This window comes from Panulirus ornatus, chromosome 48, assembly GCF_036320965.1.
Source record: "Panulirus ornatus isolate Po-2019 chromosome 48, ASM3632096v1, whole genome shotgun sequence".
Lineage (NCBI taxonomy): Eukaryota > Metazoa > Arthropoda > Malacostraca > Decapoda > Palinuridae > Panulirus > Panulirus ornatus.
Genome location: NC_092271.1, coordinates 20,323,170 through 20,337,566, shown reverse-complemented (window position 1 = coordinate 20,337,566; position 14,397 = coordinate 20,323,170). Strand labels below are relative to the sequence as shown.

At 42.3% G+C, this 14,397-nt stretch overlaps 1 protein-coding gene across 1 annotated transcript in view; it reads left to right on the top strand.

Moving 5' to 3' along the window:
- Positions 1 to 4,776, top strand: part of LOC139763811 (spliceosome-associated protein CWC27 homolog) — a 28,208-nt gene extending 23,432 nt beyond the window's left edge. The window contains exon 9 of the mRNA XM_071690082.1: positions 3,836 to 4,776. Coding sequence (XP_071546183.1) covers positions 3,836 to 3,995 — 160 coding nt within the window. The 3' untranslated portion in view covers positions 3,996 to 4,776. The remainder of the gene's footprint in view (positions 1 to 3,835) is intronic.
- The last annotated feature ends 9,621 nt before the right edge of the window (positions 4,777 to 14,397 follow it).

Here is a 14,397-nt window from a genome sequence, read left to right as displayed (position 1 = left end):
GTTGTTGTTATTATTATTATTATTATTATTTTTATATTCTTTTATTTATATTCATTATACTTAGTCGCTGTTGCCCGCGTTAGTGAGGCAGCGCAAGGAAACAGACGAAAGAATGGCCCAACCCACCCACATACACATGTATATACATAAACGCCCACACATGCACATATACATACCTATACATTTCAACTTATACATACATACATATACATACACAGACATATACATATTTACACATGTACATATTCATACTTACTGCCTTCATCCATTCCTGTCACCACCCTACCACACATGAAATGGCACCCCCCTCCCCTTGTGTGAGCGTGCGATATAGCATTAGGAAAAGACAACAAAGGCCACATTCGTTCATGCTCAGTCTCTAGCTGTCATATGTAATGCACCAAAAGCACAGGTCCCTTCTCACATCCAGGCCCCACAAAACTTTCCATGGTTTACCCCAGACACTTGCCCTGGTTCAATCCATTGACAGCACGTCGACCCCAGTTTACCACAACATTCCAATTCACTTTCTTCCTTGCACACCTTTCACCCTCCTCTATGTTTTGGCCCCGATCGCTGAAAATCTTTTTCACTCAATCCTTCCACCTCCAATTTGGTCTCTCACTTCTTGTTCCCTCCACCTTTGACACACATGCCCTCTTTATCTATCTTTCCTCACTCATTCTCTCCATGTGACCAAACCATCTCAATACACCCTCTTCTGCTCTCTCAACCACGCTCCTTTTATTACCACACATCTCTCTTACCCTTTCATCACTTACACGATGAAATCACCTCACACCACATATTGTCCTCAAACATTTCATTTCCAACACATCCACCTTCCTCCGCACAACCCTGTCTGTAGCCCATGCCTCGCAACCATATTATATTTGTTTTTAGTATACTTAATCGCTGTTTCACGTGTCAGTGAGGTAACGCCAGGTAAACACACAGAAAAGGCCACATTTGTTCACATTCAATCTCTAGCTGTCATGTGTAATGCACCAAAACCACAGCTCTCTATCCACATCCAAGCCCCTCAGGGGAGGAGTTCTCTTTTGAAGGCTCATATTGGGGTGTCTGAATGTATGTGGATGTAACCGAGATGAGAAAAGAAGAGAGAGATAGGTAGTATGTTTGAGAAAAGAAACCTGGATGTTCTGGCCCTGAGTGAAAGCTCAAGGGTAAAGAGGAAGAATGGTGTAAATCTTGGGAGTAAAGTCAGGGTTTGGTGAGAGGACAAGAGCTAAGGAAGGAGTAGCACTACTGCTAAAGCAAGAGTTGTAGGAGTGTGTGATAGAGTGTAAGGAAGTAAATTCTAGATTGATGTGGGTAAAACTGGAAGTGGACGATTATTGGTGCTTATGAAATGAGGAGAAAGACCATGAGAGGCATGTGTTTTGGGAGCTGAGTGAGTGTGTCAGCAATTTTGGTGCACAAGACCAGATATAAGTGATAGATGATTTAAATGCAAAGGTAAGTAATGTGGCAGCTGAGGATATAATTGGTTCACATGGGTTATTTAGTGGTATGAATGGAAATGATGAAGAGCTTTTGGAGTTTTGTGCTGAAAAAATGACTGGTGATTAGGAATACCTGGTTTAAGAAAAGAGATATATACACGTGTCAGGAACAAGGAGAACCAGGAAACCAAATTGGGGATGGAAGGATGAAGTGAAAAAGATTTTGAGCTATTGGGGCCTGAACCTGCAGGAGGATGAAAGGCGTACAAGGAATAGAATGAATTGGGACAATGTGTTATATGGGGTTAACGTGCTGTCAGTCCAGGAGGGTGAAAGGCATACAAGGAATAGAGTGAATTGGGACAAAGTGTTATATGGGGTTAACGTGCCGTCAGTGGACTGAACCAGGGTATGTGAAATGTTCGGGGTAAACCATAGAAAGGTTTTTGGTGCCTGGATGTGGATAGGTAGCTGTGATTTCAGCGCATTACATATGACAAGTCCTTTATTGATGTGAGCAGAAGTGACCTTTCTTTGTCTGTTTCCTGGCATTACCTTGCTAACACAGGGGTGGTGATGCTGTTTCCTATGGGGGCAGCATGGAAACTGGGAATGGATGAAGTCGAGTAAGTATGAGTATGCACATACATGTGTGTTTATATGTATATATGTATTTATATATGTGTATATGTACAGCAAGAGGTCATAGTGGTGCACATGATTTAGTATATGCTGATAATCACAAAGAAAATGAAACACCATAAGTTACCAAGTGCTTTTTTGTGTAATAATCACAACGTCAAGGAAGATACAAGAATGAAGTAGAATTCATACAACAGTCAGTTGATATACAAGGAAGAGATGTAGCTAAGATGCCATTGGTAAACAAGCACTACCAGATGGTGGTGTTCAGGTCTGGCATTGTACCTGTCACAGAATTTTATTATTATGTGGACATGAAAGGGAACTGTTTACAAATTTTGTCTGTGTCAAAGCTTTCCAGTTTGGTTGTACAAATTGTATAGCTTTGTCGTAGGCAAAAGCCATTGAGTTCAGGATTAGGCCGAAGTCTGGAACTTTGTTATTCCTTCCTTGTATGTGCAAATGATCCCAGTGCTGCACAGAAATTGCAGGAAAGGAAGTCTTTTTTCTTATCATGCTGGTCAACCATTTCCAGCAGAGAGGTAGCATTGTGAATAGATGAAGAATGAACTTGTTTGGATATCTACACTCTTCAACTGTCATGTGTAATGCACCAAAACCAGTCCCCTATTGACAGCCAAGCGAAACAAACATTTTGTATGAGTTTCCCCAACTACTTTATGTGTATTGGTTGAAACAAACATTTTGTATGAGTTTCCCCAACTACTTTATGTGTATTGGTTCATTCCACTGATGGCATGTTGTTCTTTGTGACAACACTTCAGTTCACTTTAACCCACTCATTCCTCTCATTCTCTTGGCCTCAGCCTCTTCACTGTATCCTTCCATTTCCTATTCAATCTCCCCTTTCCCCTTTTTCTCTCCACACATGATGCATATATCCTCATATTCAGTCTCTCTTTATTTAACTTCTCCATGTGTCTGCACTATTTTAGCACACCCTTTTTTACCTCTCTCAGTTATACTCAACAAAATTGAATTCATACAAAGTGAACCTGTGGAAAGTGAGAGAAAGATATGACATGTTGTGAAGCATTAAACCAGCTTTAATTTCCCTTCAACAAAGTGCATCATGTTTTAGGTTTGATTGGAAGTACTGTATATGTATTTTCTGTGTAATTCATTTTTAAAATTTCATGATAAAAATTTTCTTTTCTATTTCTTCACCAGAGCATAACATGAATTGCATTGCACTTGAAAATAGGTGAAATTCTTTGTGTATGCCATCATTTTTCATGCAGTGAGAGTATGGGTTCACATAGAGAATTTTGTTCAAATATTTTAGCTCTCAGCTTTCTGTACTTCTAACATCAGAGACAGATCATAGGTATCTGAAGCATTGAATAATTAAATCTTCATACTTAGGATGTGATAGAAGATGCATTCACTGCTATTTGCAGTGCAAAATATTTGAGAATACTGTCAGTAGCCGTACACAAAGCAGCTGGAAAAACAAGAGAAAGGTATAAGAAAGCCATGACATATAGGTAAGGAAAAATTTTTAGATTTGAAAGATACATACATGAGCTGGGTGCTGCACATTTTCTTTGTGATCATGGCACCAGCATTAAAGTGAAATGCAATTTTCTCTTAATAGTTCTTCCAAAGACTACAAAAGCCAATTCATCTTCTACTATATTAGATTAAAGTAAATGTGTTCTTTTTTCTGTCTCTGAAATATATATCTTTTTCCACTTTTTCATCAGGATGAAGCACAGATTTCATTTTGATGCCTTGAATCCTGTATTAGCAAAGGATGCAAGTACCAAAGATGATAGGTGGTATGACATGAACGACCCAAGAAATGCACTGAACAAAAGAAGAAGAGAAGAACCTTCCAAACAGCCAAAGAAATATAGGAAGTAGAAGTAATATGCTAGTGTTAAGAATTACAGAATGGCGTTGACTGTTGATTTATCAATGCAGTACTATATATTCAAGTCGGGTTATCTTGAATTATGAAATTAGTAAGGTAGTGCAGTGGGAATGAACACTTTCCTCCTAAACCTACACTTTACAATTATTTCTCTTTCAGTAACCTAAGTGGAAAAAATTGATTCTAGAAAATTGGGAATTAGACCATAAGAATGAACTAAGCATATGATCTTTGGACAACAACAGTACACAACTTAATTGTACTGGTAATTCTAGGAGTATGCCGTGCAGAACATCTTTCCCAAAGTGGAAATTTTTTATTGGAGCTCCTTTAGTACATACAGTATCATCTTTAAAGGACTACAAGTATAGTGAGAGTGTGTGGTCTTAGAATTATCTTTAACATCTGAAGAAAGTGTTACAGATTTTTTGGTTGGTGGATGTAACTTATGTTGACGGCCTTATTGACCCTGGCAGTTGATTTGCATAAAGCCAAAACAACCAACCAACTAACTTTAGTACATCAAATACTTATTAATAGAGTGTTTGATCAGTGTTTTAAGTGCAGTAAGTGATGACACTGACCCTGTGGACAGAAGAGAAACTTTTATTATTATGATGAAAATGATAATAGTAATAATATTATTAATTTTATTAGTACTATTATTATTATTATTGTTATTATTATTATTATTATCATTGTTATTATTTTTATTATGATGATGTTTTGGTATAGCTTTCAGGTGCTAATAAATCCATGTATTTATTGAAATTGTTTAATTTTCTAATATCCTGTTAAACTTTGGAATGAAAGGTATACTGTAAGTTTGAAAGCATTTACTACTGAATTATTTGATATTTTTTATGTTTCATACCTATTAAGGAACAATGTGGCTTCAAGGAGCGGTTGAGGATGTATGGAAGAATATATGTGAGAAATAATTAGAAAAACAGGACTTGCATGTGGTATTCATAATATCTGGAGAAAGTATATGGTGGGGTTGATAGAGATAGTCTCCAGAAGGTGTTCCAAGTATATGTTGTGGAAGGAAAGCTGCTTAAATCAGGGTGAGTGGTTTCAAGTGTAAATGGGTTTGCATCATGGGTGTATGATGCCACCATGGCAGTTTAATTTGATTATGGGTGGGGTGTTGAAGTGAATGCATGGGTCTTGGAAAGAAGAGCAGGTATGCAGTATGTAGAAGATGGGATGAGCAGAGAAGTGAGTCATTTGTTGTTTGCTGATAGCACAGCACTAGTGGCAGATTCATTTGAGAAACTGTAGAAGCTAGTGTCTGAGTTTGGAAGAGTCTGAAAGGAGAAAGATGAGAGTAAATGTGGACAAAAACAAGGTTATTATGTTTACGAGTGAAGAGAAACAGGTTATTTGGAGTGTGAGGTTAACTTTAGAAAGTGGAGTGATTTAGATACCAGGAAGTGGATATGGTAGTGAACAGAACCTTGGGAACTGGAATAAGCCATAGGATGGGTGAGAGGGCAAAGGTTCTAGGCACATTGTGGAATGTGTGGCTAGGGAGGGCACTGTGTTTAGTGGCAAAGATGGGAATGCTTGATGGTATAGTAGTCCCTTTAGTGCTATAAGGATGTGAGATGAAGGCCTTAGAAAATAATGTAAAGAGGAAGATGGATGTATTGGCATTGAAGAGTTTGAAGACAATATGTGGTTTGAGGAGGTTTGGTCTAATGAGATGTGACAAGGTAAGGTAGAGGTCTGTACGTGAGAGCTGAAGAGGATGTGCTGAAATGGTTTGGACATATAGAGGATGACCAAGAGGGTAAGTGTGTCAGAAGTGGAGGGAACAAGGAAAAGAGAGTGCCAAGAGGGAGGTGGAAGGATGAAGCACTCTTCACTTGGCTTCTGTTCAAACTTTTATAATTAGAAGTACAATGGGAGGATTTACAGCCCTGTTTCAACCCCTCTTAGTCACTTTTAATGACACGCAGGGAATACATGGTTATTCTTTCTTTCATCCCCAGGATGCTTTGTCGCTGTCACCCGCGTTAGCGAGGTAGTGCAAGGAAACAGGCGAAAAAATGGCCCAACCCACCCACATACACATGTGTATATATACACGTCCTCAAACATCTCATTTCCAGCACATCCACCCTCATCTGCACAACTCTATCTATAGCCCACGCCTCACAACCATATAACATTGTTGGAACCACTATTCCTTCAAACATACCCATTTTTGCTTTCCAAGATAACGTTCTCGCCTTCCACACATTTTTTTAACACTCCCAGACCTTTCGCCCCTTCCCCCACCCTATGATTCACTTCCACTTCCATGGTTGTGCAGAGGAGGGTGGATGTGTTAGAAATTTGATGTTTGAGGACAATATGTCATGTGAGGTGTTTTGATCAAGTAAGTAACGAAAGGGTAAGAGAGATGTGTGGTAATTAAAAGAGTGTGGTTGAGAGAGCAGAAGAGGGTGTTTTGCAATGGTTTGGTCACATGGAGAGAATGAGTGGGGAAAGATTGACAAAGAGGATGTATGTGTCAGAGGTGGAGGGAACGAGGAGAAGTGGGAGACCAAATTGGAGGTGAAAGGATGGGGTGAAAAAGATTTTGAGGGATTAGGGCCTGAACATAATGCAGGGTGAAAGGCATGCAAGGAATAGAGTGAATTGGAACGATGTGGTATACCTGGATCGACATGCTGTCAATGGATTGAACCAGGGCATGTGAAGCATGTGGGGTAAACCATGGAAAGTTTTGTGGGGCCTGGATGTGGAAAGGGAGCTGTGGTTTCAGTGCATTATACATGACAGCTAGAGACTGAGTGTGAACGAATGTGGCCTTTGTGGTCTTTTCCTGGCCCTACCTCGTGCACGTGTGGGGGGAGGGAGTTGTTATTTCATGTGTGGCGGGGTGGCGATGGGAATGAATAAAGGCAGCAAGTATGAATTATGTACGTGTGTATACATGTATATGTCTGTGTATGTATATATACGTTGAAATATATCGGTATGTATATGTGCGTGTGTGGATGTGTATGTATATACATGTGTATGTGGGTGGGTTGGGCCATTCTTTTGTCTGTTTCCTTGCTATCTCGCTAATGCGGGATACAGCGACAAAGTATGATAAAATGATAAATAAATATGTATAAATGGAGGTGAAATTGCACTTCAGTAAGAGTTCAGATAATTTTCTTTAATAATACTTTACACAATACACAACATATTTTGCATAGACAATCCTCCTCCCCAGGTTAAACAGTTCATAAAGTCTTAAATCCCAACACCAGCACAAAGGCTAGAGTAGACTCTGAACTGTTAAGGGGAAAGTGAGGGGTGCATTTTGTTTAAGGGAGGTTGTGTGGGGAATGTTGGTCAGGGTAGTGAGATGCATGTTTAACTGCTCGTCTTATGTTATCTTGATAATTCTTTCATGACAGTTTGGTTGATAGCACGATGAGCTTTAAAGTTACCTGGAGATAGATAAAAAGTATTGATATAACTAATTTAGACAAATTCAATGACTGAGCATAGCATAATCCAGTGAGGGATACAATGTGACTGGTTTGTTTAGGCGATAGTTTTCTTGCCAGTCTTTAGCAAAAACTGGCATCTTGGCTCCACATCTCTTGTAGATATTTACTGACTGTGCAAGACTGGTGCCATCCATCTTCGGCAAGACTTGTACCATCCATCCAGGAAAGACTGGTGTCATCCATCTGAGTCAAGACTGGTACCATCCATCTAGGGAAGACTGGTGCCATCAGTGAGGCAAGACTAGTACCGTTCACCTGAGACAAGAATTGTGCTGTCCATCCGAGGCGAGACTGGTACCGTCCATCTGAGGCAAGCAGGATTAGATGGTCCTATTAAGATAGATCTGATGTCATGTAATTCAGTCAGGATTGATGTTCTCCATATCAGGCAGATCTGTTGTCGTCCAGTTGAAATTGAAGTAAATTTCCCTTTCTGGGCTAGCAGTCTTGGACTCCAGAGAAATATGACCTTGGTCGTCCATCTCAGGCAGGACTGATGTCGTCCAACAGAGGTGGGAGACAAGACTCGTGCTACATAGTTACGGCAGGACAGTAAACGTCCATCTGAGGCAGATCTGTTGTTGTCTAGCTGAAGCTGGCCTGGTGTCCTCCAACTGAGACAGGGCTGTTGTCATCTAGCTGAGGAAAAATACAAAGGAATTCAAAGGACAACAGACCATTAGGTATCTTTGAGGCTGTTTGTGATGGCATTGGATATCAGAAACTCACAGATTAGTGTGGTAAGAGTAGGATGGTATACATGTGTAATGTATGACATTGTGGCTGGTGGTACCCCAGGGCAAGGTCATGTAGTATGTGACCTTGTGGCTGGTGGTACCTCTTAAGTAAGGTCGTGTTGTGTGTGATCTTGTGGCTGGTGGTACCTCTGGGCAAGGTCGTGCTGTGTGTGACCATGTGGCTGGTGGTACCTCTGGGCAAGGTTGTGTAGTATATGGCCTTGTGGCTGGTGGTACCTCTGGGCAAGGTCGTGCTGTGTGTGACCATGTGGCTGGTGGTACCTCTGGGCAAGGTTGTGTAGTATATGGCCTTGTGGCTGTTGGTACCTCTGGGCAAGGTCATATAGTGTGTGAACATGTTGCTGGTGGTACCTCTGGGCAAGGTCGTGTACTGTGTGACCTTGTGGCTGGTGGTACCTCTGGGCAAGGTCGTGTTGTGTGTGACCATGTGGCTGGTGGTACCTCTGGGCAAGGTCGTGTAATGTGTAAATTTATAGTCTGATTTACCCTTGAGAATATTTGTGTAATGTAAGTAAATAGATAAATGAATAAATAACGGTTTATTGGATTGAGGCAGCCATTCGGCTGAGTATTCTTTCAAATTTTACAGAACTTAGAGGTCATGGTAGTTACTAGTGAACTAATCATACAATAACTCAAGATTAGGGTGAACAGGATATTACCACACTTTGGATAAGCACATGGTTGAAGTACGTCTAGATAGTCAGAGTGGCAGATAAATACGGATGTTAACAGAGTAAGTAGTATGGTTTATACATTATAGATTTGGTTTGAGCATTGAGTGATGAATAGTTTCATTAATACAGTAATTGATCAACCAAATATCTTATTAACAGGAGACTGAGCTCTTCACAGGCAGAGCTATACACTTGTTCGTGGATTGTTTATGAAGTTCACAATGGTAGGTATGAGACAGTTCTTATATGTGTCTGTACGAGTTCTGATTGGAACAATGTCGATTGTGGTGACGAACGGCGGTCCGTGGTGGAGGGGCGCCGGGGAAGAGGAGGTCTCTGCGACGGGGGTGTGTCAGCAGCTGATACCCAAAATGCCGTGTGTTGGCCGGAGAGAGTGGAAAAGATCAACAAGATGGTGTAAGAAGGGCCAAGGATGATTCTACATACCCTTATCCGTACTATTTCTAGCTGGTTACTCTGTGTACATGTTAGTGGTGAGCTTAGGTAGAATGAAGGTGGTATAGACATTCCGAAGCTCAAGTGGTGGGACGCATTGTAATTTCAGTCGGCGAAGGTGCAGGTGGTATGTGTGACCTTGTGGCTGGACCATGGTACCCCTGGGCGAGGTCGTGTAGTGTGTAACCTTGTGGTTGATGGTACCCCTGGGCGAGGTTGGGTAGTGTGGTACCCCCGAGAAAATTTGTGTAGTGTAAATGAATACATAAATGAATAACGTTTTTTTAGATTTCAGCAGCCATTCGGGTGAGGTGTTACAGATATTACAGAAATGGGAGGTCATGGTAGTTACTAGTTAAAAATCATACAAGTGTTTAAGGTTACGGTGGGCTGGATATTTTCACACCTTGAATAAAGTTTCTTGATATCCTTTCTTAAAGTTAGGGTTGACATTTGCCTCCTTCTATATTCTTTGCAGTTGAGCACGTGTGAAGAAATAGGAGCAGGAACTTTATATGGGCCAAGGCCCTTCAAGAGTGTGTTATGATTCTTCTAGTTATTTCATTGTTTTCCGGAATACTGCCCACGTATTCCCTGCGTGTCGTAGAAGGCGACTTAAAGGTGTGGGAGTGGGGTGCCTGGAAATCTTACCCTCCGGTTTTTAACTTCCAAAAGTAGGAACAGAGAAGGGGGCCAAGTGAGGATTTTCTTTCTAAGGCTCAGTCCTCTCTGTTCTTGACTCTACCTCGCTAACGCGGGAAATGACGAATATACGTATTTATATAAGGCATCGCTCCACAGTGCAGCAAGCAGGCTAGGCTTCCAGTGTTCGGGAGCGACGCGTCGTTCTCGCTTCAGCCGTCCTCCTGGGCTTTCCCTTCCGTCCTTGTGCGGGCTTACTCGCGTGTCGTGCTACTAGTAATCTCTCTCTCTCTCTCTCTCTCTCTCTCTCTCTCTCTCTATATATATATATATATATATATATATATATATATATATATATATATATATATATATGTATGCGGGAACACATTCACATACACTGACTACATCTTACAAATGGGCATTTTCTTTTGCGATTCTGAGAAGTGGACCCGTTTTCCTTCTCTTGCTCTGAGTTAGTGGACGTACTCACCAAAGAAGGGATCCGTTTTCCATCTTTGCCGCTGTGGTTGAACTCTTAAGAAGGGAACTCATTTCCATCTTTACCTCCAGGGTTGTACACAGACTGTGGATTGGACCCGTTCTCCATCTTTTTCTCTGGTCTGAAAACTAACTCCGTGAGAGGAAGCCGATGTTTATCGTTACACCTGGGGTTGCGGATGAACTCTGGAACTGAGCAACCATTTTCCGTCTATTTTCTCTCTTTCTGAGGCTGTGGACGAAACCTAAGAAGGAAATCCATATTCCATCTTTCCCATTGGAGCCGTGGACGAACTGTGAAGTGGATCCGTTTTCTAACCACCCCCCTCCCCCCCCAAGACCCAAGTGTAAGGCCAAACCATTCCTTGAGTTACCCATACAGACCTTGTTATCACATTTCTCACCATGTAACCCATAATTTATTTCAGTCATTGAGGCTCCACAGTCCCTGGACCTTTTTTGTGCGCTCTGTATCCTCTCTTGCATCACCGCCCTCAGGATGGGTAAGAGCGCACAACAAATTAGCCGCAATTGCGGCAAAAATAAAGAAAATCACGGAGTGGTGAGTGTGGCCTCTGGCTCAGCAGTGGCCGCAAGTGGTGGCAGCTGGTGGGTTACAGGAAGCGCACCTTGCATCCTGCCTTGTGACCCTGAGTTTACGGTCACTCTGATGACTGGATATGACTATGATAATGGAATAACTGTAAATATAAATATTTGGTGACTGAATATGGTGGCTTCGGTGACTGAATTGAATTTGGTGAATGAATATGGTCACCATGGCTGAGTATACCTATATGATGACTGAATGAAGGTTGGTCATGGTTCATTATAGTTAAATGTATATGTCTGATGAAAAAAATAAGATTGTGTGATGACTAGGTACGACTGTGGTGACTGACTTTAACCATGATGACTGAATGTGATTGCATGACGACTAAATACGACTGCATGAGCTGTATGATATCGAGGGGTAAAGTTTTTTTTTCTATCAATTATTAATTTTTTTTTTTACGTAAAAGGGGTTTATAAAGTTAAAGTTGTCAGTCGATAGATATTCGAGTCAGAGCGGGGAGGCAAGCCTCATCCTGCGAAATGAACTCTAGGAGGCAAACTGGTCTGGCCTGGAATTTGTAACATTTTTCTCATGAACCTTTTCTACTTAAATGCTTGGAGAAGTTTGTTTCTAAATGTTCCATATTTTTGGTGTAGACGTTGACTCGGTTGAATTAGATATTTCCAACCGATGGTTAATAGGTCTTTTATTTGATATGATTGTAATATGATTTTTTCCCCTTATTTTATAAACTTCGAACCTTCCTTCCTGTGTGGCTCTCCATACAGGAGGGAAGGTACTTTGCCACAGCCTCTCCTGGGTAGAGAGGCCTAGTCACCCCGCCAGCGTTCCAGCCCGTCAAACTTGCCAATATCCGGTGCGTTAGTATCAGGGAGGCGCGGCACGTGTCACGGTATATAGGGTAAGGGTGTTATGACTGGTGTTACGTCGTGGACCATCCTGAAGTAAGTTCAGGACTGGTGTCGGGTCCTGGAGCTTCCTGAAGTAGGATAGGGATACGTCATTTCAGGTCGTCGACCTTTCTGAAGTAGTATAATGACTGGTGTCAGGTCTTCAGACCTTCCTGAAGTAGGGTCATGACTGGTGTCGGGTCCTGGACCTTCCTGAAGTCAGTTCATGATTGATGTCAGGTCCTGGCAGGGTCAAGCCCAGAACATCTTGAGGCAATGTTGTGGTCGCGGGTCTTGGTTGATCCCTGGGCGACAGAGGTCGGGTCGGCAAGGTAGTGGTGTTCACCCCTGCGCCCCATAAACAAACTTTCCCTCCCTCAGTACCGATGCGAGATTGCGACATAACACTGGAACCCTAAGCCCTGTATAGCACTGTATTTTACAAGAATTCTACGCACACTTTTTCTTATATTTTTCCCAGTATATTGTTTGACGCTTATGTACAACACTTAAGCCATCGCCTTTTTCACTGTTCTCATGTGACACCCGCTTCTCCCTCCACATCCAGACTGTGAAATCCTTTCCTACTTTTGTTTTACTTTAAGGTGGAGGTTTACTACATCGTGAATGGATGATGTTATCTTTGTTCCCATCAGGTTTAACCTTGAGCACCAATGGCCGTGTTCAGTAACTTTTAAGGGAAAATAGATGAATATGGCAAGCAGATGATCCCTTAGCCAGATGGTATGGTTCAGCCTATGACAATATCATATATATACTATATATATATATATATATATATATATATATATATATATATATATATATATATATATATATATATATATATATCCTCCATGACACATTGTGTTGAATCTTCAGACATTGAGACTCAGCTTTCGTAAACATAAGCAATGTTCCGGATGTTCTTGCGTCAGGTGGTGAGCACAGTACATCCGTGCGGTCAGGGGAATCAGATGCCAGGTGTCGCCTGGGGACGGCTGGTGATTCCCAGAGCCGTGTTGACATGTATGGTTCATTCCTGAGAAGGACTAGTGGGCCACCAGTCCTGCCAGAGAGGGACTTGTGGGTCACCAATCCTGCCAGAGAGGGGACTCGTGGATCACCAGTCCTGCCAGAGAGGGACTTGTGGGTCACCAGTCCTGCCAGAGAGGGACTCGTGGGTCACCAGTCCTGCCAGAGAGGGACTCGTGGGTCACCAGTCCTGCCAGAGAGGGACTCGTGGGTCACCAGTCCTGCCAGAGAGGGACTCGTGGGTCACCATCCTGCCAGGGAGGGAGTAGTGGGTCATCAGTCATCCCACTGGCACGGAGACTAGCTAGGCACCAAGATAAGCTTGATTTCTTGACCGTACGTCAGCTTTCTAGGACTACACGAAACTCTCTATTCATATCTTGGATAACTTAACCCAGATCTCACAGTGAAAGCTATCTCAAAATAGATAACCCCAGGATATCAGATGGTTGTATGAAGCACGCAGAGTTTAGCACACACGCTCCACTGCGGTACCAGCCAATATCAAATCCCTACACCGGAGACTGGACTCATTAATATGGATCTTGAACGCGAGTCTGGCGTCGAGGATTTAGACGTTTGGCCCCCACAAATATAGGTTCGGAGATAAGCTTGCTAAGGGTGTCCAGTGGGGGTACCTGCATCACAGTCGTCTGGCTTCCGCTACGGCAGTAAAAGGCACCTTAGTCATTATCTGGACTAGTTGAGTAATTTACTGGCCAAACATCGCCTTATCTTCAATTTATTTGCTGAAGAAATTCGGTCTTTTGGGGGTTTTCTTTTGGTTTATTGTTCACTTGTGTTTGGTGATGGAGCTAAGGGAGGGAGAAGGAGACACGGGGAATACTAACTATATTACTGGGTAAGGGACTGGAGGTGAGGTAGGTAATAAAGCCAGGACAGTACTAACGGCTGTGTATGACTGTGGTTGGTAGGAAGATAGAAGTCCTGAGATGAGGAGGAGCCACAAGGAAACCTGCCAGGATGATGAAACGGGTGAGTCACGTAGTGGACATCTACTGACGAAGGAGGCGCCTTAAGCCCTATTTAAGTCAGGCATTGCATAGCTGTGCGAACATGGTGGGGTTACAAAATCCATGGAAGACAGACTGCTCCTCCCGGGAGAAGACAGATCAGCTGCTCTGTGAAATGATTAAGCGGCAGCGTGACTAATGTCGCCCTCAAACATGACAAGCTTTTTCCTATTTGTATGGGATTTCGTGGCCTGCAACCACCCGCCAAGATCTCCACCACCATCTCTCTCTCTCTCTCTCTCTCTCTCTCTCTCTCTCTCTCTCTCTCTCTCTCTCTCTCTCTCTCTAGTAGTGAGGCGGAAGG